Source organism: Rhincodon typus, chromosome 40, assembly GCF_021869965.1.
Source record: "Rhincodon typus isolate 14 chromosome 40, sRhiTyp1.1, whole genome shotgun sequence".
Lineage (NCBI taxonomy): Eukaryota > Metazoa > Chordata > Chondrichthyes > Orectolobiformes > Rhincodontidae > Rhincodon > Rhincodon typus.
In genome coordinates this window covers 13,079,804-13,105,491 of record NC_063371.1, presented here as the reverse complement: position 1 = coordinate 13,105,491, position 25,688 = coordinate 13,079,804, and the positions used below count along the sequence as shown (strand labels likewise).

The 25,688-nt window shown below is 43.3% G+C and overlaps 2 protein-coding genes across 4 annotated transcripts in view; both read right to left on the bottom strand.

Annotated features, from left to right (window-relative positions):
- LOC109926765 overlaps nt 1-25,688 on the bottom strand; it is a 741,111-nt gene that overhangs the window by 196,776 nt on the left and 518,647 nt on the right. The window lies entirely within an intron of this gene.
- Nucleotides 1-25,688, bottom strand: part of bin3 (bridging integrator 3) — a 118,720-nt gene that overhangs the window by 68,930 nt on the left and 24,102 nt on the right. Inside the window, exons 3-6 of one of the 3 annotated variants that reach the window (XM_020533191.2) lie at nt 16,186-16,226; nt 15,913-15,974; nt 12,442-12,578; nt 9,679-9,719 (exon numbers count right to left, since the gene is read on the bottom strand). In XM_020533191.2, coding sequence (XP_020388780.2) covers nt 9,679-9,719; nt 12,442-12,578; nt 15,913-15,974; nt 16,186-16,226 — 281 coding nt within the window. Of the gene's footprint in view, nt 1-9,678; nt 9,720-12,441; nt 12,579-15,615; nt 15,875-15,912; nt 15,975-16,185; nt 16,227-25,688 lie in introns of those variants that run through there. The other 2 variants (XM_048618591.1, XM_048618590.1) reach the window with 2 other exon arrangements.

Genomic DNA, 25,688 nt, shown 5'->3' with positions numbered 1-25,688 from the left:
AAACTCAGCCAGGCTCTGAACAACAAAGTCATGGTTTCATAATCGCTTCATCCAGACTTTTGGTTCCATGTTTTAGAGCGAAGGTGTAAATCACTCGCTCTTTCACTGAAGTTCCAAGTCTAGAGCCATACTTTGGCTCTGTTTTTATCCCTGAAGACCTGGGCCCGTATGAGTACTTGGACCAGTTTTAGTGAATCACATCACTTTATGGTAGCGCTGACCACAAAACAAAACATCTGCCCACCCTCTAACCCACTGCCTTGTTTGGCAATGCCTGCTGAGGGGAAAAATATATTTTTTTTCCAAACAAAATTGCACTGTTTTGAGGTGTCAAGTAAACATTTCTCGAGAAGACACGTGGGTTTCTGTTACAAACATTGCATTGATCCTTCCCTTCTGGGTTAGCTTTTTTTTTCTCTCTCCTGTCATTTTAGGTTCCACCCTGAGTACACACCATTCTCCAGCTGTGAAAATGAATACAACCACAGAATATTGCTAGGTCCGTCACTGCTGAATGGAAGGGTTTCTCTTCAGAAATACAGAGCTTTTTGAGTTTGCAAGTGAAAATGCTCCAATCATGGATGGGTTAAAGGTTCGATAACATTTGTGGAAGAGTTGATAATCTCATTGCAAAGGGTATGTGCATCTGCGTGCGTGCATGTGAGTGCGTCTCTGTGTCAGCGCGACAGTGTGAGTGTGGTGGTGTGGAGAGGTGGTTGTTTGTGTAAAAGGAACAGTGAGGGTAGGAGAGAGAAAGATGCAATGTTGAACTGTAAGGATCTTCATATATGGGTATTATTCAAGTTAAAAGAACGCATGCGACTTTTCCAGGACCATCAATGATGCTGCGATCTACACTGACTGAGCAAGACAAATCATGATTGCATCATACATTCTGTATTCGACGTCATGCGACAGTTTCTTCCTCACAGCAGCAGCAGATGTGCAGTTTCAGGCTGCAAGCCAAGCATAAGCGAGCGAGACAGAGAAGGCATTGGATAGCCTTTAGGAATGCATGCTCTCCCCAAAGTGAACCTACATGTCCATCTGTCCACTCACCCACCAGGAAGTACAACTTGAAGCCAATCTGTTCTGGCCAAGTGGTTTAAAATATAACGATTCACAGGCAGGTTTTTTTTTTCACAAACAAAAACACAACAGCTGAATGAAAGGGAAATGTAAATCCATTCAGTGAACTTCAGACATGATCTAGTGAGCAGTCAGCATTTGAGTGAAGAAAACTGGAAAGATTCAGAAGGAAAGAACAAAAAAAAAGAAAGGTATTCAAAAATAGGGGAGGAATCTTCCTACCTCTCAAAGGGATGTACAAATCAGTAAGATAACAGTCATCACAATATTTTACTGTCATCCAAGATCAATTTTCTGAGAGCAGAGAGCAGAGCTGGGAGAAGGATGAGATCGTAACAAAATTAACGCAACTGCTCAATCATGGACTCGTAACAAATAAACAGATTAGTGCAAGTCAGTGTGTGTGTACTTCACGCAATCTTCCTGCAGCTTTGCTCAAGTTAACCCCAGCCATGCAGTGAAGCATCTCTCTGGGAACTGGTAATTACTATGAGACATAAGACAAGAGCAGTGACATGTGCAGCGGATTCTGGTGCCTCACAGATTGCTCACACTGTTGCAGAATCACTTGGGAATGCTGTCAGTGTTTGTTAGCCTAGGTGTCAGAATCCTACATCCAGGCTACAGTAAAGCTGGGAGTCAACGATTTTAAGAACAAGCCAGGGTCATCCCCAGGGGGTGATGCAAAAGTAATTTTCACTGTCAAAATGTGTGCACCTAACTGAGTAAGTGTCTTTCAAGTCCTTGCCAGTACCTTCCCCGCACCTGCCCGTGGCTGACAGATGACACTGCAAGCTGCAGCCACACCAGGAACTGATAATGCTCTCGCTGGAAGGCAGCCCAAGTCCACTGGGGCCGAGGAATGACCTTGTAGCAGCACGTGCCAAGTAGGTTTTTGGCTTTAAGTCCTGGCTACAAGGTAAAATGGATGGATGTTGAAATGTACCACAAGTTTGCAGCATTCAGTGAAAGGTGACCTGGTCCAATTGGTCTTATATACTTCAACACAGAGCTCTAGTGTGAGCAGTACTCTCATGTTTACATATGGTTGTTTTCTTCCTTGTTCATCCCTCTGGGGCAGGAGCCATGTTGCAGCATTGTTTTCTCTCTGCATGTCCCTTGGATTTATTCCCAGTGGCCCAACTCTCGCAACTCCCTTGCCTGCTGTAACCTCATGCTGCCCGAGTGCTGCACAACCATCGCTGTTTCTTTCAGCTCTCAATACTAAAACTAAAAGTGCCGAATCTGCTGTCGCACCAGTGGCCCCCAGCCTTCCATTAACAGGCCAGTACTTGGTGCCCTGTCTGACTACCACCAGGCAATGCCACAGGCAGTTACCTCACAACAGTAAGATGCCTTGGGGGTTTAAATTGAGGCAGCTAAAAAGAACAATGCAGCTAATTCCAAACATGGGGAGTGACGTGTGGACAAGGACAGTCCTTACACACATGACTATCATCATCCTGCTGTACTTGTTTGGGCTTTGGCTTCCGGAAGACAGCGGACTTCCAAGGAGGAAAAGGTTACATAATGAGGTGAAAACAAACAAACTGCAACAGCCGCATACACCAATCTAACAGCAAGGACAGCCTGAGCCTTCAGTACACCCTGCTGCCTAATTACTATAAGCATGGAAAGTAACTCCTTAATTTTGTCACAAACAGCCTGATCTGTTTTGCTTCCCCAAACAACCCAGTAAAGTGAATCATTTGCAGCTGTACACATTGTATCACAGCCTTGTATCTTTGACATTTTTTGAAATATTATTATAACACCTTGCTTCAGCGCTGTCAACTATTTTGCTGGTTAACTCTCATTATAAAAAAAACAAGCAATTACTTATTTAAACTACACAGCCTTATTTCTGTATCAAACATTTCCCCTCCGTTTCCTCCATTCCATTCTTTACGAAAATCACAGCATACAAATCAACCTGGCATTTAACACAACTCCCCTTCTCCTGCCTCAACAACAATGATTTTGCGTAGACTTAACATTATCAGCCAATCCATCTTGTCTGCCATACTCACACTTAACTTTTCACCAGGGAAATGTGTAACCGTAACTGGGCACATGGGATAAGGTGGTGATACGGGCTACATCAGGCTGTCATGAAGAAACATGCCAGTTTAAAGACACGCCAAGCATCTGCGTGGGATACGAACATCCACTTCTCAGTTGCCACCTCATTTCAGCCCTTCACTTTAATACTCAGCATCAAAGTCAGCCTCTGTTTATGAAGGGATCTTACAAGGTCCAACCTCCAGGCCAAAATCCACAGCGATTGAATGGGGACCTCCTTCTGAAATCTGGTCAACTTGTTCCCCTTGATTCTCCAAGTTGACAGCCCACACTGTTGACCACATCTATCTGTTTTCTCTCACAGTCAGGCACCCCGCCAAAGCAAACATTCAATTGTTGCTTTCAGGTCAGCTCCTCACTAATCAGGGCTGCCAAATTGGCAGGGCCATCTCTTCTGAATGGTCCTGCACACTCTGCTGTTGCTCCACAGAGCTGGGGGCAGAATGGAGTCAGGTGGACATACTCTGGATATTGTACAGATGCAGCCATGGAGATAGACAAGTGCCAAAGCAGGCTCATTTCAAACTCGCTGCTACTTTGTTCCTGCTGCACTGAAGGCCTTTGAGCCCTCACATTCCCCATTCCCTTCATATCCCCATCCGTGCCTCCCATGATGGGTCTGTCAATCTCCTATATCCTCCATGTCACTCACCCAGAAACGAGCCTCATAGTAACATCAGCAAATGCTGAAACACATCTGTAAACACATCCAGTCAAAAATTTGCATTGAAAATCAAATACTTTTACAACCTCACAAAAGTGTCAGTTACTGTAATCTGAGTAACACAAGCTTTGCCTCTCTACATGACTCTTCATCTTTGTTCGAGCCAATGTTCAAAGTTCAGTTCGAGGACAGAAGAAAAATGTCAATCAAATAAAACAAACACTCAACATGCACCAGTGTGAACAGATCACTGCTGCTGTGAGAATCTGAGCTCAGCCAAGCATTCATACAAAGGCCATCTGAGAAACATATTTCGATGCAACTCACACTTGGCCTCAACCACAAGGATATTCAAGCAAAACCATCAAAAGCAAATTTACTGATCATGGGAATTTGTGGGAATCTAGCCTAGCCAGCAGGTTGAGAAAAATACTGAAAAATATAGTGGAATTGTGGTTCACTGCCTCAGATTATTCATGTTTAGTAAGACTTGTTTCTATTTTAGTACAGCATCGTACTGAGGAACTTGATATAGTCTGAGCTCAATGCTGGAGACAGTGAGAGTGTGAGGGTGAGAAAGATATCAGTGGCAGAGGGGACGCACAGCAATTCTGACCAGTTAACCTTTGGCTTGAAATCGAAAACAATGCTGCAGAACATGAAACAACAAGTAGCCTTCTTATCATACCATTAACACAATGAACTGGGTCTAAGCACTTAACAATAAGTCTGTGAAACATTATTTGACATTTGGTTACCGAAGGAAACTATGGTCCACAATCTGGCGTAACTAGGCATCTTACAATGCAGTTTATTAGACTTGCTCTTGCAGTTTTCAAGTTGTTTATGTCACAAACATGTCTCATGCTCTGAGCTTTTAGTCATGAGCTATGTTCTGTCCATAATGTGTGGTTTGGTGTCAAATTTTCTTCTATGAAACTCATATTTAGCACCTTGGAATTGTTATGATATTAAAGATGGTATACAAGCCTAAGTGCTGGTTGTAGTGCCAACTTGTTTCAACTGTGAGCCAGTTACAGGGCATGCAATAGTACATCTCCTTCGTCGGTCAAAGACAGTCAGCATCAGCTATCATTGTGCATCATAAATGGCAGACAACGACTCTGTTTGTCATCCACATTGAGAGCAAATCTCCCAACAATATGGTACGACAGAATCAGCCTCATTTCTGTAATCAATTCCTTGAAGAATACTTGGTGCAGCAGAGGCTACAGCATGAGCAATTGACTCAAGTACACTGAACCAAGCCAGAGCCATGCAGCCAAAGAAAATATGATCCAACAGTCAGAGGCACTGCTACAATAACCAGACAGGATGATACATCACAATGCAAGTCATGACTGGCTCCTGAATGACCATTAGCCAATCTGTAAGGCACACTCCAGTCCGTTGGAAGCCTGTGGTTATGACACAAGACAACAACTGCTACGTCGTCAATAACATATGATTCTGTATATATTTAACAGGGGATAACTCAAGCAATCATAAAATAGCCTTCTCATGATTTCAGTGCTGTTCTCTGACCAATAGTATGCTTCCTAATAAAATTAGCCACCAAGAGTTCCCTTTAACGTACTTTACACTTCCCATGTTTGGCAGGACGATGGCATGAATGAGCTAGTCTGAAATTTATATTTGTACATGAGGAAGCAATGAGACAAAATAATTGTTGGTTTTGCGAAACAGCATTGTGTGTGTGTCTGAGAGCGTGTGGGAGGCAGATTCTTGTTTAGCTGAGCTCAGTGATGTCATCGCTGATGAAATCTAAATTCCTCCCAAATGGCTACCTTCAGCACTAAGCAACATTGGGAAGGATGGTTGAGAGTTGGTTTTGCATTTCCATTTTGACTTCAAGTCCATGGTGGCATGTTTTGTGGAAATTCCCTGTCAACACGAACCAAATTTGGGAAGAGCAAGTGCAGGAAGCAGAGACACAAACTCATGAATCGCATTCGAATGGCCTTCCTGAAGAGATTTCACTCGGCCCTAGGATATTATTTTGTCAGATCCCCAGTGAGCACTCTGCAAAAACTGAGCATCATTCAAGCAAGACTGGAATCAGAAATCCATCAAGCAGATCAAAGAGTCCCGAGAGGAAGCAACAGAACAATCAACCAGGCCCACTCATATCCCAAACACAAGCCCGGACTATGCTGCCTATTTTCGTAGGTTAGCAGCATTTACCTTCTTCTCAAAATCAGCAATTGAATATCAAACATAGGACAGCAAAGCACAAAAATATGTCCTTGAGCCCACTAAGTCTGTGCCAGCCACTGTCCCATTCTAAACTAATCCCATCTGCCTCCAAATGGTCAATATCCCTCTATTCCCTGCATGTTCATATATCTGTCTGAATGCCTCTTGAAAACTTGGCTAACATAACTGCTGCTGCTCCTTCCCACCCCCCACCCTCGGCAGCACATTCCAGGCACTGACCACCTTCTGTGTAAAAAAAACTTCCTTTGCGCATCTCCTTTAAACTTTGCTCCAATCACCTTTGACCCATGCCTTCTAGAATTTAACATTTCCACTGTGAGGGAAAAACCCTGTGACTATCCACCCTATTCATGTCTCTCAATTTCTACCAGGTCGCCCCTCAGCCTATGACACTCTAGTGAAAACAGTGTAAGTTTGTCTGACTTCTCTTTTCAGTAATACGCTCCAATTCAGGCAAAATCCTGGTAAACCTCCTATGCACTATTTCCAAAGCCTCCATATCCTTCCTGTAAAGCAGCAACGAAAGCTGAACCCAAGTGCAAGAATATAAATTTAATCTTGAACCATATTTAATCGGCAACCCTTCTCGTATTCCCCTCCAAAGCACTTCTCATTATTCCTGACTAAATTGATTCGAACAGGATGTGGTTAAGATTCGGGTATTGAAAGGTTTGGGGGGAGGGAATGTGGGGCTCACTGTCTGGAATTTAATGTAACCAGTGTCCAGCAAACAAATACAATGATAAACAACTTAGGAGCATAAGTCACCCCCCTCAGCCCCTCGAGCTGGTCATCCACATTGTGCTGTTTTCATAAGATCATGGCTGATGAAATCACCCCCTGGTTCTCCAAGAATCTCTTACCTCCTTTGCTCAGTCCTTTGAGTGTAGGATATGGGAAGTCATGTTGACATTGTACAGGACATTGGTGAGGCCTCTTCCGGAGTACTGTATCCAGTTCTGGTCGCCCAGTAAAAGTAGGGATATAAGGTTGGAGAGGGATCACAAGACATTTACCAGGATGTTGCCGGGTATGGGTGGTTTTATTTATCAAGAAAGGCTGGATAGGCTGGGATTTTTTCACTGAAGTATAGGAGGTTAAGAGGTGACCTTATAGAACTTTATACAATCATGAGGGGTATAGATAGGGTTAATGGTAGGTGTCTTTTCTTTTCCCTTGGTTGGGGGATTTCAAGACGAGAGAGCACATTTTTAGGCTGAGAGGTGGGAGATGTCATTTTTTTTTTTACACAGAAGGTGGTTCGTGTGTGGAATGAACTTTGTAAAGAAGGGATGGACATGGGCACAATTACATTTAAACGACATTTGGATAAATACATGAACAGCAAAGATTTGGAGGGATATGGGCCAGGAGCAGGCAGGTGGGACTATTTAGTTTGGGGTTATGTTTGGCATGGGCTGGTGGGACCGAAGGGTCTATTTCCATGCTGTAGGACTCCATCTCCCTCTGTCCTGAAAATATTCAAGGACTCTGTTTTGACCATTCTTTCAGGAAGAGAGCTCCAAAGACTCTCAACACTCTGAAACAAATGATTTATGCCTCATCTCTGTTTTAAATGGACAACCCTTTATTTTTAAACAGTGAGCCCCAGTTGTAGATTCTCGCACAAGAGGAATCGTCCTTTGCGCATTGACCTTTGGAATTGTTGATGTTTCAACCAAATTGCCCCTTACCCAGTGGATACTGCGGTACTGACCTCAGTGCATAGAAGCCTAGCCCATCCATCCTTTCCTTACCAAAACAACCTGGCCATTCCCGGTATTATTAACTAAATTATTATTAAACCTTCTCTGAACTGGCAATGCATTCACATCCTTCCTTCAGGAGAACAACAGTATTGTGTACAGCATTCCAGATGTGGTCTCACCACGTGCCCTGCACGACCTCCCTGCTTTTGTATTCCGTTCCCCTCATAAACATGATAACATTCGATTATTTCCCAAATACCTGCACTACCTGTACGCTCACCTTTTGCGTGCAATTTTTTTCTACACGCAGTAGTTTGTGTGTGGAATGAACTTCCTGAGGAAGTGGTGGATGTGGATAGAGTTACAACATTTAGAAGGCATTTGGATAAGTTCATGAATTGCAAAGGTTCAGAGGGAAATGGGCCAAATCCAGGTGGGTGGGACTAGTTTAGTTTGGGATTATGGTCGGTATGGACTGGTTGTACTGAAGAGTCTGTTTCTGTGTTGTGTATTCCCCTGCATCTCAAAGCTCTCTGATCTCTCACTATTTAGGTGATTGGCTTCTTTTACATTCTTCCGACAAAAATGGATAACTTCTCACTTGTCCACATCCTACTCCATTTGCCAGACTTGTTTGTCCACTCACTTAAGCTATCCATATCTTTTTTAGAGTCTTTATGTTCTCATCAACATTGACTTTCCTGTCAATCTGTGTGCATCAGTACAGTTCTGACCTGCTGCCCAGCTTTGTGCAATTATATATACCATTTCTTAAGGTTTGTAAACGTTATCATAGAAATTAATGTTATCATAGAATCATAGAATCCCCAGTGTGTGGAAACAGGCCCTTCGGCCCAAGAAGTCCATACCGACCCATCCCCATATAACCCACCTAAATTTCCACATCCCTGAAACACTATGGGGCAATTTAGCATGGCCAATCCACCTAACCTGCACATATTTGGACTGTGGGAGGAAACCGGAGCACCCGGACGAAAACGACACAGACACAGGGGGGAGAACGTGCAAACTCCACAGTGACCCGGCGGTGGAATCAAACCCAGGTCCCTGCGGCTGTGAGGCAGGAGTGCTTAACCACTGAGCCACCGTGCCGACATCTGCTAACATCTGATAAAGATAACATCTTTAACCGTTTCAGTTAACAGCAGATGGTGGGTCCTCCCCTTGGAATTTTTCTGTCTTGTTGTACTGTCATCAATCTGTTATGTGTATTCTGAAATATCCCCTTAAATATCTATTACTGCATCTCAAATGACCTATCCCTCAACCAAATTCACCAGTTCACTTTAGCTCGCTCAGTTTTCATGCCCTCACAAGTGCCCTTGCTTAAGTTTCAAAGACTAGCCTTGGATCCATTCCTCGCTCCTTCAAATGCTGAGCTTCACAGCTGTGAAGTTGAAAAGGGTTTTTTTTTATATTTTATTCTTCAGTGAGAACAGACAAGGATCTTTGTGACTCAGATTTGTTTGGCTTGTGATTCTCATTCATTGGCTGATTCACAACCAAGAAACTTCAAACCCACCCCCTCATCTACTTCCTTCACTTCCCACTCCAAAGTGTTCAGCACAAGGTTGCTAGCCATCACATCCAGGCTGTGCTGCTGTGTATTACTGGCAGTTCCTCGAGGTAATTCTGACACTTACGCACTCAAATTCTTCTGGCTTCCACTGTTGACCTAGCAACATATTTGCTGACCGAACAAGCAGTGATCAACCCATGGCGAGTAATTTCCACAAGCAAAGTCAGCCAAGCTTTCGTTGCATCAACTGAGCATACAGTTCATTCACCTTGTTTAAACAGATTATCTAAATTTCAATTTCGTTCCAAAGCAAGAGTTAAGAGTTTACATATTGCTGTCAAAAGTGTTGGACTTACTTTTTCAACGGTTCAATGGCAGTTTTCTGAATCTGATTGACCTGATGAAGAAACATAGAATATTTTACATAGACTAACCATACTGAACTGAGATAAACAACTAAAGATAGAAATAAACTGCACGACTAATCACTTTGAGTCAAGCACATGGGATAATTTGAACAGCTTTTACACACGACTACCTCCAATGTCATCAAATTTAGGGGATTTTCTCTAAAACTCAGCAGACATTAAGTGATGAATGGACAAGGCTCTGATGGTGCAGGCACTGTTGGAATGGGCAAGGAGAAAATTCTTGTACGATAACCCAGCACACAAGCAAATGTAATTCTTACCAATTAAACCATCACCATGTCTCTTCGATTCCATATGACTCTAAAAACAGGATGCATTTTCACCATGCCAGCTCATTGGTACCATTATCCAATGAATCCCACTTCACTGCTCTTCCCTCTTTAGACTTGTTCTTTTGTCAGGTAATTTAACCAGTTCCTTTGTGAAAGTTCATTAATCAATTTGTTTCTATGTCCTTTCCAGGTAGGCCGGTGCAAATTCAGTGTCCCTCCACCTACCTGCCCAAACACCATCTTTTTATTTACTCTGTTTAAGCATTCACACTTTGGTGAATCTGCTTCATCTCAGTTTAACCTTCTCTGCTCCAAGGAGAAGAACACCTGTTTCTTCATGGAACAAAGCCTGTGATCCTTGGGACCACCTCAGGAAATCTCCTCCACACACTCTCCAACGCCTTGATGTCCTTGATAAGATGTGGTGGGCAAAGCCAATCTGAGGTTTAACCAGTGGTTTGTGAAGGCTTGGCATAACTTCCTTACCATTGCAGTCTATGTCTTCATTGACAAAGCTGAGGTTCTCACCTTCCAAATTTGTCATGTGAGAAATGCAAGGAGACGATTATAATGACTAGGAAAGTGTTAAACTTCAGGAGGACATGGAAAGGTTGTGGCAATTCAGAGTCAACCACATTGTTGTGGGTGTGGAGTCACGTGTAGGCCAGACCAGGTAACAGTGGCAGATTCCTTCCCTAAAGGACGTTAGTGATTTTAATACAAGTATTCAAATTCATGAGGGGTCTGAACAGAAGAGAGGGGGATAAACCACTCACTGTGTTTGAAGGATCAAAAACCAGACAAAGTGCCTAAGATCCTCAGGAATTACTTCCTTCAACACCCTCCTCTTAGTGCTTACTTGTCTTCCGCAAGCGCTTAGACCAAGCTTTGAATCACCTCTCTTAATATCTGCTTCTCATAGCTGGTACATTTTCTCTTCAAGCACCATTGAAGCTGCTAATAATGAACGCTGCTTGGTTTTACCATGACAAACTGGCTTTCACAGCCAAAAGTACAATGCTGAACAGCCAAATAACAGAAAACCAGAATACTACACTTGGTTTGTGCTCCACGTTATGTGAAGGATGCTGCAGTAAGATTGAGGCTAACACAAGATATTGCCTGGTGGAAGGCAATTCAAGTACAAAGACTTGAAAATTGTTGAAGCAAAGGAGACTCCACTGTGATTTAACACAGATTTGAAAATCATGAAGGAATAGGTCAGACAGTCAGTTATCTGAGAATGAATGCAAGAAATTTAGGGAGGGAGCTCCTACACAGGAAGCCCTGTTAAAGAAATGGAGCTTTTTTTTCCTGCTTAAACACGGTGGATACAAGGCTGTGATACGCAATACCAAAGATCATGTCAACATTTTGGAATTGGTTCCTGTTCCATGGGTGATCAGAGTCAACCACAAACTGTGCAAATGACGTCTGACTCAAGCCCAGAGATACAGTGGTATCCTCCCCCATGTTTGAATGACACCACTCAACAATTTAATTGCTGGTATCAGAGTACGGCAACTTCTCCTACTTTTTCTGAATGGCCAACCACACCAACTGCCAATTGCTACATGACGTGGAAGAGTCATAATGTGCCTGAGTGAGGCTGCAGTTCATTCACTTGGATCACCAGTCCAGTTGCATAAGCAGTTGACCATTGCATCCTGACGTACCGCCAATCCTGAGGGAGAGTTCAAGCACATACATGGCTTGAGCCTGATAATCACACTCTCAGCCATGAATATAAATTCTGACTATAAGTGTACATCAAAGATAAAAGACCAGTCAACACAGTAGATGTGCAGCCTTAGATTTGTCATTCTGGTCAAGATCTTTGGTTCATGCCACATCACACGATTTGAAACTTTGTTTTCAAATGTACATTTCCTGCAGGTCCTTCCTCAGATCATTTCCATGGAAGCCAGCAGACAGGGACTCAGCTTAATGCCTCATTTGAAAGGCAACACTTCTGGCAGTGCTGCACTCATTTACCCCTGCAATGGAATGACAGCTTTGGATGGTGTACTCAAACTGCCGGCTGGCAGTGAACTCACAGCTTCTTGTGGGAGGTACAGCGTGTATTTTAAAACCCGGTGATTCCTTCAGCAACGGGACAGTCAGCCAGGTTACTTCACACTCAGTCAGACATACCCTCAGTGAGGCTTTACACACACAGGGGCATCCAGGGTATTTGGGAATCGGATGGATTTTTAAAGAAGCACACTATCATGTACGGCTGATTTGAAGTTGTGCTAACCAATGAACTGTGATTGTGATTCTGTGATTTGTTGAAGCAGGACTGACTATCACTGGGTTACAAATGAAGCACCAGAAATGTTAAACTTGCTTCCATTGCGGTCACCCATTGTATCATTTAGATCATATCCAGTTCAAATGTAAATTAATTACAAACCTTTTCCTGATTGAATGCATCCATTCTACGCATTGCAGTGTCCAGAGCTGTCACTGTCTCCATGAACATCTGATCTTGTTCGCATAAAGGGTTGGTTAGCAAATCTGAAGAAATTTTCACTGCTGACTTGGACATTGCTGGAAAGAATATCACAGGACTTGTTTAAAAAATAGAATCCTTATGTGCTTATGTTAAGAACAGACCTAACTTCAATTTTGCCAAACAATCCCATGTGACTGGAGACTGAAGCCAAAACTGACTATTGCTGAGACTAGTGGATGAACATGTAATGGCATCATATAACATTGCTCCATTCAACATTGTAAACAGGCTCATGCCTCCATGAAAATAACACACAACTACCAAGAAAATGTGTTGAGATAGAAACTGAGAATATAGGAACACTTGACCTTTGTGCCTACTCTGCCATTCAATATATGATCGATCATTCAACTCAGTCACCTGTTCCTGCTTTGTCCCTATGACACTTTCATCCCTTTAGAGCTCAGAAATAATGTCTGTCAAAAATGGTTTCTCCTTCCCCACTCAGGCAGGGTTCTCCTCCAGCTCTCCTACCTTAGAACACCCTACGAAAGCACTCTCTCTAACCCATCCAAGGCAGCTCATGTGGTCAAATTAATAACAGCACCCTTGCTTTTGTTTTGCGCAGAAAATTCATACTCAATTTTTAAACATAGTCAAATAGTCCAGATTGAGTTAAGTTTCCATCCATCAACGTACCTGAGAAACCTAAGAGTAATAAGTCAGCACTTTGTTTCCAAATTGTCAGATTATCGGACCTGTGGCTTTGGGACTGAACCACTTGACAGTGAGTCGACCAGTTGTCCCGTGGCATGACTCTGTTCAGATCAGCTGGGGTTCAGCAGCTCACAGTGAGTCAGAAATGTGTCAACTGAAGTCCTGTTCCAAAGACTCAGGCATTTATTTTCACGTGACAGTTTGATGCACCACTGGGGAGGGGGTACAACACTGTCGCAAGTGCCAAGTTCCTGAGGGAGACATTAAGTCCAGATCCCCTCTGCTTTCTCAGGTGGATGTGAAAAACACCAATGCACTTTATAAAGGAACAGAGAGGAAGCTCTCCAAAGTGTCCGAACTAATACGGAACCTTCAACTCGGATCACTGAAATACATCTTCCGGTCATTATCACAGTGTGACTTGCGGGACCTTGGCTGCATGCAAATCAGCTGTTATGATTCCTACACTGTTATCCAACAGTTGATAAAACCTCAAAAATAAAAGCACTGAATTGGCTGTTGAGTGCTTTGGGATTTCCTGAGGTCCTAAAAAGCATTACAGAAATTATAGTTTTAGTGGATCCATCAGGTAAATCAGCAAATATAGCTGGTGCAATCAAGAATGTTTCAATTGCTTTTCACTGAAGTACTGATTTCTCTAAAGGCAGCAACATATATTGTCAGGTTGAAGACAAGAAAGACATGAGAGGGATGTTATTTGCAGCATCCAACATTTATATTTAAAAAAAACAACCAGCCTGAGTTGCAGAGTGTCAATTATCACTTTAGTATGAGTCATGCAACATTCACTGTTTCTTTTTTGTCAGTGACCATTTAGCTCCATTACATAACATGCATCCAAACCTCTCATGTTCGTGTGGAAGTATAATGGGTGCCAGAGCTCGTGCAAAACAGAAGCACATCTTGAGGTTCTAAAGTGCTGCATTTGACATCATTCAAGGAGCCATGGTTTGTAGCCCCATGTGTTTGTCACAGATGTAGGACAAAAGCCTTGTGGGAGGCCCCACAGGCTTTTCTTCCAGCCCACTATCCTGACAGTGAGCTCCTGCTTGCAGCCATGCCCACTGTCTGTGATATGCATCCAAATTTTAACCAACGTTTTGGTTGCCTCACTGCAACTCTAACTGATTCCTGCAAAGTAAAGGACTCGGTTCCGAAAACAAAGAAACTGTAATCACTTGTCAACAATGTAAAATGAGGAATTCACATTCATTACAAGTTCCCCAAGGAGTGTTTTGCAGGATATTTTTCCCATCATTTGATATGAAAAAGTGTGCTCTCAATAATTTAGCAGTGCTGCAATGGATGAATGGACAGAAAGGTCATGAAGTGGGATGCGGCCTGCTGACTTAATCTTTTCTTCTGTCAGGACGAGAGTCTGCAGCAACTCTCAAAATCTCAGCAGACACATCAGTGTAGCAGTTCAAGGAGCTGTACCATCACAGATGCTATCCATCAGCCAGAAATGGCAAGATACCACAGAACTATTTTGTACGAGTGCGGGTGGTATTTTTCATGCTGTCCCAGCTAATGTTTCTCACTCAAACAGAATTTAGGTAACAGGTGAAAGAAGTTCAGAAGTGTCAGTCCAGTCAGGCAGCATCTGTGGAAAGGGAAACAAGAGCGAGTGTTTCTGGAAGTTGACTGCAGTGTTTGGAACGAGGTCGGCCAAATGGGTCCTATTGGGTACGAGTTTTCTGATTGGGGCTGTTAATCTGGTCCAATCAGAGAGCCCTGGCTGACAGAAACAGAAAGGTCAGGGGTTCTGTTCACTCTGAGAGCTGGCTCTGAGGGAGCTGAAACCGTGTGAGGACTCTCCACGTGTAAATAAAGGGTGACTTGGTGACAGCATACTGACTTCTGTGCAGTTATTTCAATGACCTTCTCACATCTTTCAGCAGAGTTCTGAGGAAAGGTTACTGAGCTTAAATGTTCTCTCTGTTTCCCTTTTCCCCAGATTCTGCCTCATCTCCCCAACACTTGCCAATAGTGCCAGCTTTTACTTCAGATGTTCAGCATCTGCAGTTGCCAATTTTCTCAATGATTACTTGAAACAAATTATCTGGGCATTCACCTCATCGGTGTGTGCTGTGCATTAATTGACTGCCACATTAAATCGACAGCAGGAGTTACACAGAAGTATTTCATGAGTTCCAAACAATCCTGGTCTGAAACCTAAAGGTCACAAAAAGCTCTTTTTAAACCCGAGTACCACCACCTTCTGGCCCAAGGTGAAGTGAACGAAAATGAATTTTGTTATTGTGGCTGACCTGAATGACTGAAGTATTTAATTGATAAAAGATCTGTGGACACATGGATAAATTATTTACATTAGCTAAACGAGGGAAACAAGAGTATGTGCTTTTCAGTTACATCAACTAGGAATTAACTTACATTTCAGAAGGTTTGTCATTTCTGGGAGTGTTACTGCTCTTTCCAACAGGGTTCCTGGCTCACTATGAAACGGGAGCAGACAGTCCTCATTCCTGTTACACCTTGTCCTCGAGCGTAAAGTCTGTGCCTGTTTTATTGCTCTTTGCTCAATCTTCTCTTTGGCCATGAAGACACAAATATGTTTTTGAATGTAGTGTGAACACTGTCTTCCCTCCCTATCTGCAGGCAGTCTGAGGTGTGCTTTCCACATAACCCACACTTTTCCCAGTTCTGCTCAGGCCAAGTATATGGTCCTACCTATATCTGCTTCAGTGCTTTTCTTCATATCCTTGTGAAGTTTCTTAATCTGATCTTCCAGCCTGAGCAGAAAACAAGGGGAAAAAGTCACCACTCCCACAAGTGATACTGGAAAAATACTGTTTGTCTTTAAATTTTTGGTCTTTATTAAATATTTCAATTCAAGTTATAAATCAAATACTGTGTGCAGGAAACACAAAAATTAAGGGTGATTAAGATTGAAATGACGAGGCAGTGTTACAGCCTATGCTCTGTTCTCAGTCCTATACTTACTGCTGAAGTTTGCCATATTCTCGCTCAAAATCCCTCTCCACCTGGAAATTTAAAAGGGAGAAAAAACATCAATTACCAAAAAGAGGACAGGTGTAAAACTCTTGCTATTATGGTTCGAGTGGCACAGTTTCTGTTCAAAATTTATGTTTGCAAACTCAATGAGTAAATATTCAGAACATGAAGTTAGCAGAAGCAAGAGCATCATCAACAGACTAATCAATGCATACCATTATTCATCAGATCAGGCACAGAATGAGGCCATTCAGTGAACAGATTCTGTGCCGCATCTCGTCCGGATTAATTCAATTCATCGCACTCCTATTCTCCTGCATGCGATCCCTCAAACTGTCATTCCCCCAAGTACTTACACAACTCTTTTTTTCTGGAAGACACAATGGAATCTGTACCCACTACCCTATTAAGAGTGCATTACAAACATGAACCACTTCTTTCCCAGTTTGAATCAAAAAATCACAACACTTCAGCTCTCAGTCGGAAGGCAGCATCTTGAGCAGGACATTTTGGTCTATGTCAACAGGAACGAGTCAGGGCCATTTCTCATCCACAAGAACAGGTATTCACTCAGATACATCCAGTCTTACCCAATACTGTCCTTGAATCCAACTTGAATAGAAACATGGCTGTAGAAACAAAGACTGGAGTACACAAACAGGCTATTCAGCCCATCAACTTTGCACTCTTCTTCACCTGGGTGACTCCCTCCTATCCCAGTCACTATGCCAGTGCTCTCATTGCTTCATTAAATAACTCCCTCATTCCCTTCAAACAGAAATGTATGGCTGCGTCAACAAGCTGTACTTAAGAAGTCCACCACCTCCCAACACAAACTTCTTCTCACACTCTCCAGGATTATTAACCTTCCATTTGTGCCTTTTTGTTACAGACATCACTTATCACTGCTTACTCTGTCGTATCAACTCGGCCTCACAAATCTGTCGTACCTAGTAATCCTCTATTCCTGTAGGAATGGTTTGGAGCAGGGGAAATACAGTCAACAGAAGGGAGATAGAAATGAACATTTTCAGGCATTAGCATTTTTTGATTCAGGCCTCATTTTAGCCACAGGTTTGATCAGCAATGCAACCATATCCATACTGGGCTTGAAGTCCACACTTTCCTGTCTGGTACAAACTCAACCAATCACTCATTTGAAACCTGAACACCAGCAATGGACACAGCAGTGACACATGATAACTGTTTGAAAATAAAAGTGAACAGTCCCAGCACAGAAAGAGAACAGGAACCCTAAAAACAGAGTGGAGATTGCGATTCTAACTCGGGCTTCAAAGACCTAAAAGGCAGCAGTACAGAAATTATATTTGCAACACGCCAATACAAAGATGTTTAATATCTTCTGATATTATCGTAATAAAGATAGGGCATAGCTCCTTCAAACATGGCCATTAGAATCATAGAGGAAAACTGCATGGATGGTTTGAGTCTTCTGATGCTATTACACAGTCATTTCTGGACTTGGAGCTTAACGACCAGTGTGATTACATGTAATGATGAGACTCGCAGCTCATCATTTCAACGCTCTGGTTTTCCAAACTGATGCACCAATTATTCATGTGGTGAAACCCCCCACAACAGTGCAGCAAGGATTGCTGGATGTCCAAATGTGCTCGCTCACCGCATCGGCAAAGGAACTCTGTCAGACACAATCGTACAAGAGTACGGCACAGCAGGAAACCGCTCTCCCGCAGCTGAGGACACTTCTGAATTGTATTTTTAAAAAAGCTACAGCGTCCTTCATCCTCAAACAAATCCATCAGAAAACACAGACACACACAGCTCTTTCCTCATTTACATTGCTCAAGTTTGCCCTTTCACATTCCTTGAAGAAATACGCCTAGGCATACAAACCGGCAGCGTCAGAAAATATAGCAGGAACGCAGCTGGCAGACAGCTCCTGAGATCTTGTGGACACGAGCTCCAGACTGCCTGCTTAGATAGACCCTCGAGGGTTAAAGATATGTGCAGCACAATGGTGGCATAATGACTTCGTGGTTAGCACTGCTGCCTCACAGCACCAGGGACCCCAGTTCAATCGCACCCTCGGGTGACTGTCTGTGTGGAGTTTGCACATTCTCTCCGTGCCTGTGTGGGTTTCCTCCCACAGTCCAAGGATGTGCAGGTTAGGTGGATTGGCCATGGGAAATGTGGGATTACATGGATAGGATGGGAAGGTGGGTCTGAGTGAGATGCTCCTCTGAGGGTCGCTGTGGACTCGATGGGTCAAACAACCTGCTTCCACACTTGTAGGGGTTCTATGAGTAGTATCCAATCAAGGCCCATGTTTTTACTACAAGATGAGGCATTCAAACAATGACCCCAAGAAAAACAGGGAAGCACAGAACGTTAGTAAATGGTTTCTCATTGCTCATTTCAACATTCAATTCAAACAGACTGTCCAATGGATTGTTTCAGAGAAACTGAAATACTGATCCCTATATTGCACAGAACCTCCTCCCACCTCCCCACATTCCATTCTCCCTCAGGTGTTCATTGAGGTTCCTCTTCAATATATGGAGAGCATTTCAATGCATTACTTCAGTATTCTGACGGAGAAAAGGCACTTTCCCGGATCAGCTGCATTTCACATTCTTCCAGCCTTCCAAATGATAGACAGGTTCCCCTCTGAATCCCTCACCTTTCATCAGAATTTCCTTTCTCTCTCTCTACAGTTGACAATACTGTCAGAAATGCCTTCTTCCAGCTTAAGGCTGAATTACAAATCCAGAGTGCTATTTACTTGATGGTTTATTTACTGTGCAACAGCTTAGACTGAGGAGAGATAGGACAGGTAGTCTATGAAATCACAGAAGCGTTAGTTCGTGTTTCTGCCGGTTTACCAGAAAGTAACGGGCAAGGCGGGGGACAGCTTCAAGTGTAGGGACTGATTTGAGGTTAAGTCAATGTTGTCTACGCGCTGACTCTCGACATGGTTTCTGTGCTGAGTTAGACTGCTGCTTGACTGGGAATTTATGGATAATTTTGGATCCGAGGGATCTCCTGCAATGGTTTAGATCAGGTGGGGCAGGGATTGGAATTGGTGTTGCAAGAAATCTGAAAGATTGTTGGCCCTGGCTTTTTCCAGTTTCATGAGCATGGGGCAGGCAGGACCAGCTGCTTTCTCTTTCCTTGTCCCCTTCACCCTCTCTTCTCAACTGGGCTCCAAGATTCAGTGCACAGTCTGAAAACTCGATTCACTCCAACGCAGGAGGTCAAATCATTTCAACCCCTTCTCCACCTCGGCCTTCCAACTTCTTTCCAGCTTGCACATATTTTTACATCAATAGGCACAGTATGGATCCCAGAGCAACAGTGAACTCAAGACCACTCGATCCCAATTGCAATTCCTCATCCCAGGCACCACTGCTGCAAACATTCGCTGAAATCCATTTTCGGTCCTCTGTTGCCTGCAGTAAACATATGAGCTACTGACAAGGGCTGCAAGAAAACCTGCCCTCTTTAAACAACTCCAAATAAAGTGCAACATTGTGCACAGTGACTCATCAGCAAGTGGAGCATATTTCAACTCAATTTTGACAGCCCGGTCAATTACTGGTATCAAACCCATTCATCAAGCACCCCCTGCACCTGGGCCATTGGACTCTGCAAATGGACTGTAATTTCTCAGCTGCTGTGCTGTGGATATCAGTTCACAGAAACATTTAATTTGCCTGTAAGAGATCTCCTCCAGGTGTCCACATCACATCTCCAAAATATCGCCTTTTCTTTCACCAGAAAACATTTCCACCTTGGTGGGATCCCATGGCAAGCCTTTCAGTCCTAAGACAAGGCATACAAGTGGGGGGGAATCATATACAACCGCCTCCAAACCACGTGATGTTGGATCCCTGCAGCTGACAGCAAATGTGCAACTTCATGGTTTTAGTGCTTCTTTCCAATGGAATAATACAGGAGCATTAATCGCATGGCTCATTCAGCACTCACAAACTATTTTCATTGCAGCTTGGATGATTCAGACGACACTATATGACCTGCTAAATACTCAGATCGATGAATCATTCACAGTATTAAGGGTTGGCCATTCACAGTGATCAGTGCAGCAGTAACAGCAATCACCAGCTCAATCTATTACGACATTTATAAATGTCACAAATATAATCACAGGTGACAATACAATAATTGAGGAACAAAGTGGGATATGTAGATAGCCCTGATATTGCATAATTACTGTCAAAGAAGTCCTGAAGAAATAGTTGCCAAATCATGATGGGTTTTGACAGACTTATTAAAAGATAGAAGTTGCTTCCAGTGGCAGGGGGGTTGGTGCCAAGAAAATACAAATTTAACATAATTGGCAGTAAAGCCAGAGGTGATGCGAGGATTTTTTTTTTTTTTTTTAAACAAAAACAGTGGATTCTTATGAACAGGAAAGCATTGCTTGAAAAGCGAGTGGAATCCGATTAAATACGAACTTTCCAACCAAGTTTATGACAACTTGAAGGCCTATGGGAAAAGATCAAGTGAGTGAAATTAATTGGAGAGCACCATAAAACAACTGGCACAGGCATGACACACTGAATGACCTCCAGTATGAGTGTCAATGACTCAAACAGCACTTGCTGTCCACTCCTAAGTCCCCTCAAGAAGACAGGGCTTAACCAACTCCTTGAACATCTGCAATCACTGCAGGCACATCCACAGTGCTACTAGGGAGGGAGTTCCAGGATTGTGACCCAGTGACACTGAAAGAATGACGATATATTTCCAAGTCAGGATGCTGAGGGGTTTGGAGGTGGTAGAGTTCTCTGCATCGGCTCCCCTTGTCCTGCTAGGGGGGTCAAATTCACAGGTCTGGAAGGGGCTGTCTAAGGAGCCTTGGTGAAATGTCTACAATGCACCTCATAGATGGTACACAGTATTGCCAGTGGTGGAGAGAGTGAATGTTGAAGGTGGTCGATGGAGTGCTGATCTACAGTTTGAGCAGCACTCATCCAGGCACACGTAGAGCATTCTATCACATTCCCAACTTGTGCATTACATATGGGTAACAGACTCTGGGAGTCAGAAAGTTAAGTTAATTGTTGAACAGAGAGAGAAAATACATTCATTAATATCCCAGTGGATGCAGAAACATGGTTCTCTGTTTACTTGTTTTTCTAGCATTGTAACAGTGGAAATTCGGGTCAAAGAGAGCTGTGATGAGGATGATAAGATTCTGAAGAGATACAGCCAGGCTAGCTAAGTGGCCAAGAAGGTAATTGAGGAACATAGTCTAGGCAATGGTGAAGAGATGCACTTTGGCAACACGAATATAAAAGCACGATATTTTTAAAAGGTGAGAGATGAGAACATGTTCCTGTGCCAAGAGTTTTTAAGTACTCATGTACTCAAATCACAAAGTGAAACAGTTGGCTCAGCACATAACAAGAGGATACGTTAGTTTGCACTGCAAGGGATCCACAGTGAAGAGACAGGGTTCCTTGCCTAAATTCGATTGGATGTTGGTGAGACCATCACGAAATACACTGTATAGTTTTGGCCTGCTTTTCCAAGGCAGGGTGTTACCGGTTGAGAGAAAATGCAATGAAAGTTCACTGGATTGATTCATTAGCTGAGAGGGTTCTCCTCTGATTAGACGACGTAAAATGCGCCTGTGTTCAGTGGAATTTTGAAGAATGAGAGTTGATGCCTAACCATTTCACAATGTCTGACAGTGTAGTCAAGAGACTTTGCCCCTGCTTGCAAAGTCCGGTCAACAGGGTCACTGCTCCAGGAGTCAGCCATTTAGGATTCAGGAAAGAAATACCTTCACCTGGAGGGTTGGAAATTTGGACCCTTGCGAGCTCTAGATTCTGAGGATATTTCATAATCAAACTGTGCAGAGGCATGATTCCCACCTGTGGCTATGGTAGGACTTCAACTGTGTCTCCTGGCCCAGAGGTAAGAATACTACCACTGTACCACATCAGTCCAAAAGCCAATGTTGTGTGCTGCCAATGTTCTATTGTCACTTGTAACATTCACCAGCCCCTTTATCAAAAGATGGCATGGAAGAACCGCTAAGATCGACACATGGCATGTCCTGTTTATTAAACAGGCACTCGCACGGCACCACGCAGCAAAACATCAGCCTGGGGTTCTGGGTCACTAAACCTGTAATATTACCATTAGACAAACAATCAAGTGAAGATCTTCAGTCAAGCTGGTAACATTGCTCATTCAGGTGGTTGTTTTCAAAGTGACATCCATTCACATGGAGGGACTCCTCCTTTGCAAACAAAGGGAATCTGCTCAGGCCTGATGTTATATTTTTTGAATCACTAGGGAGCTTGAAGCACTCAAAGCTCCCCATTGCTTTCACCACAGTAATGTCTTGGTGAATCAGATGTGACTCGTCAACCATTCAACACCCTTTGATCTAGTCATACAAATGGCACTCATGATTATTTGGAATTTGACTTGACTGGATTTGTCCTGAAGAGGGCAGGACAAAATACATCAGCACCATGTTTCTTTGGTCAGAAACGTGCAGCTCAACTGGCTACCCCTGAAAAGCCAGGAATATCATTGCTTGCTTAAATCGGATGATGGGGGTAATTTAGTCGCACAGCACTTTCCCACCAAGATCAGAAAATGTCCCTAGGCCCAAAGTTGTGTGGATACAAGCGTGATAGTGCCAAAATTCTGCAGAAGCGCTTACTTCAGCAGGCAAGTGGTCAATCTATTTAAGAGGCTCTCTCGAGATGTGGCAAAAATCAGACAACATTGATTCATTCAGTTGAAACGAAGCTAAGTTCTTGCAGAAAGTAGCATTCTTGGGGCAGATGTGAAGTTTGTGTGAACAGCCATGCCCAAGACACTAACTGAAAATTGTCTAGTTTCATTGACAGTATTTAGGGCAGTGCATTGCCCTAAAGAAGTTAGGGGTAAACCACTTCTTGAATCCAAGAAGTGGTTATTCTGGGCCATTTCAGAGGACAGTTAGAAGTCAACAGCAATGGAGCCACAAGGGACCAGTCTGGGTAGAGACAGCTGATTTTCTTCCCTGACAATCATCAGTGAACTGGATGGGTTTTTACAACAGCTTCATGTATAAATATATTTTACCTGAGATTTATTTTAGTTATGAATTATTTAATTTCTGCAGCCGCTCTCTTGGGATTTGAACTCATCTGTGGATCGTTAGTCCAAGTATCTGGATTACACAATGAGTAACATTACCAATGTACCACTGAACCATATGAAAGAGAGACTCAAGTAGCTGAGGTGGCAAAAATATCCAAGGGGCATACAGAAAGACATTCACAAATTATGAAAAGCGGACAGCATTCAATGCAGAAAATACTTCAAGCACAACTCAGTCACTTGCAAAGCTGCAATATCTCCCTGGATATATCTGCTGCTGTAACTGCAATATTTCCTTGTCTGTATCTGTTGCTGTAACTGCAATACTTCCCTGTACATTTCTGGATGTCTGTCAAGTTCCCAAATTTCGTGAGGTTTGGCAAGAGGCCAGGGTCAGCAGGAGTTGAGGAATTTGGTGGAAATTCCCCAGTAGTCATAGAAGCAGAGAAAGGGCTCGATCTTCCCGACTGAATGTTCTGGCAGATTCAGATGGTCCCCACGGTCACTGGGGCTGGGTCATGTAGCAGGCAGGGAGGAGTGGAGGATAGATGGGCCAAAGCACAGTTTCTAACACTGACAGCGTTAGCAGGAAGCATTCAAATGGGTAGCTTCTCAGGCTGGGGAAGCACTCCCACTCCGCCTAGCCCAGAAGTGCTGTGAAGGCACTCAAATCAGGACGCGACTCCTTCTCAGCTCATTCTCTGCTACTGGGTTTCCAAAGGCTAGGAAAACTCTGGTGTCTGTGCTTTAAAAAGTCTTAAAATGATGGCACCCAGCCTCATTGCAGATAAATGGCCCACTCATTCCCCTAAAATGCATTATTCACCTGCCACCCACGTACCGTGCCCATTAAATCCTAAGTGGGTTCGTTTGAAGTCGACTCAGTTGGATCTTTGAGGTATTGTGTGTTTCGGTCCCTGAAATAACCCCAACTCATCAATATTATGGGCTGATGGTGGTGGCGTGGTAATGTCATTGGATTAGTAGTCCAGAGGATTAGGCAAATATGATGGGGACATGGGTTCAAATCCCGCAGTTGCAACTGTGAAATTTGAATTCTATTCTTAAATACAGAATATAAAAGCTAGCCCCAGCGATGGTGACCATGGAACTACCATTGATTGATGTGAAACCCCATCTGGTTCATTCATGTCTTTCAGGGAGGGAAATCTGCCTTCCTTACCTAGTCTACATACGCATGATTCCAGACCCACAGCAATGTGACTGACTATTAACTGCCCTCTGAAACGGCCCAACAAGCAACTCCGTCAAAGGCAATGAGAGACAGGCAACAAATTCTGAGTTTGCCTGCAAAGTCCATGTCCCATGAAAGAATTTTTGAACACCTTTTTCAGATCTGAGATACAGACCATCAAGTACATGACGTGTGCACTGTCCAACGACCAGTGAATCCAACAAGGATTCAAGAAAATGGAGCCGTCTCTTTTGCCCTCATAGCTGTCCAAGCAAGGAAACCTGCCACAGCTGAAATTGAACTGGGAAATATTCTGACATTCACAGGGCCCATGACTCATTTGCCAGTTTCAGAAACAAAAATTCTAACCTCTCTCAATCTGCACTGCAAGAAGAACAATTTCATATCCAGACCTATAATTTTCCCACAGCCTTAAAGCCCCCACGTTCTCTGCAAGTGGCAGCAACATTCTTCTATGTGTCATGTCAGTCTGAGTTCCAACTCACAGAAATTCAGTGTCAGGAACCTGAGCACTCGACAATTTTGGTTAACCTGAACACTTAATTTGCTCTGGATTGCCAAACAGACTGCAAAACCAATTTCACCCGTGTAATTAAAGACTTACCAATACTGTGTATTGAACGAGGCAAAGCTTAATTAATTTGCGGTCAAACAAAGCTGCTGTTTATCTGCACTTGCCTGGAGCCAAAGAATTTTTTTTGTCAATCTGAAGTAAACTCCACCGTTAGGCCAAGCTAATACTCCTATACATCTCAAACCAATACACTCCTGACCTTTGTCATTCTGTCCAGCATTTCGACAAGACTCTTAACCAGTTCAAGTCACTTTGAGCATTTCTACACTTGCCAAACATTGATAATGAGGATAATTATGTCAAGATGCAGCTGGTAGCATCGATTGCAGGGTCTCAGCAACAGGAAATAGCCACACTGATTGAGTCGGGTGGAATGTACCACCTATAAGTGTGAGGAGGCAGGTTCAATCGAGACATTCAAGAAGCCATTATTTCTATTTAATTGATCATCCCCAATGCAACCTTCCAGAGGAAAGGCAGCAGATTGACATTCAAATGTTCAGACAGCCAGTGGCGTCACACTGGGCTGAATGGCCACCTTCTGCACCATGACAATTCTGTGACTGTGGGCCAGTCATTTAGGACTCAGAT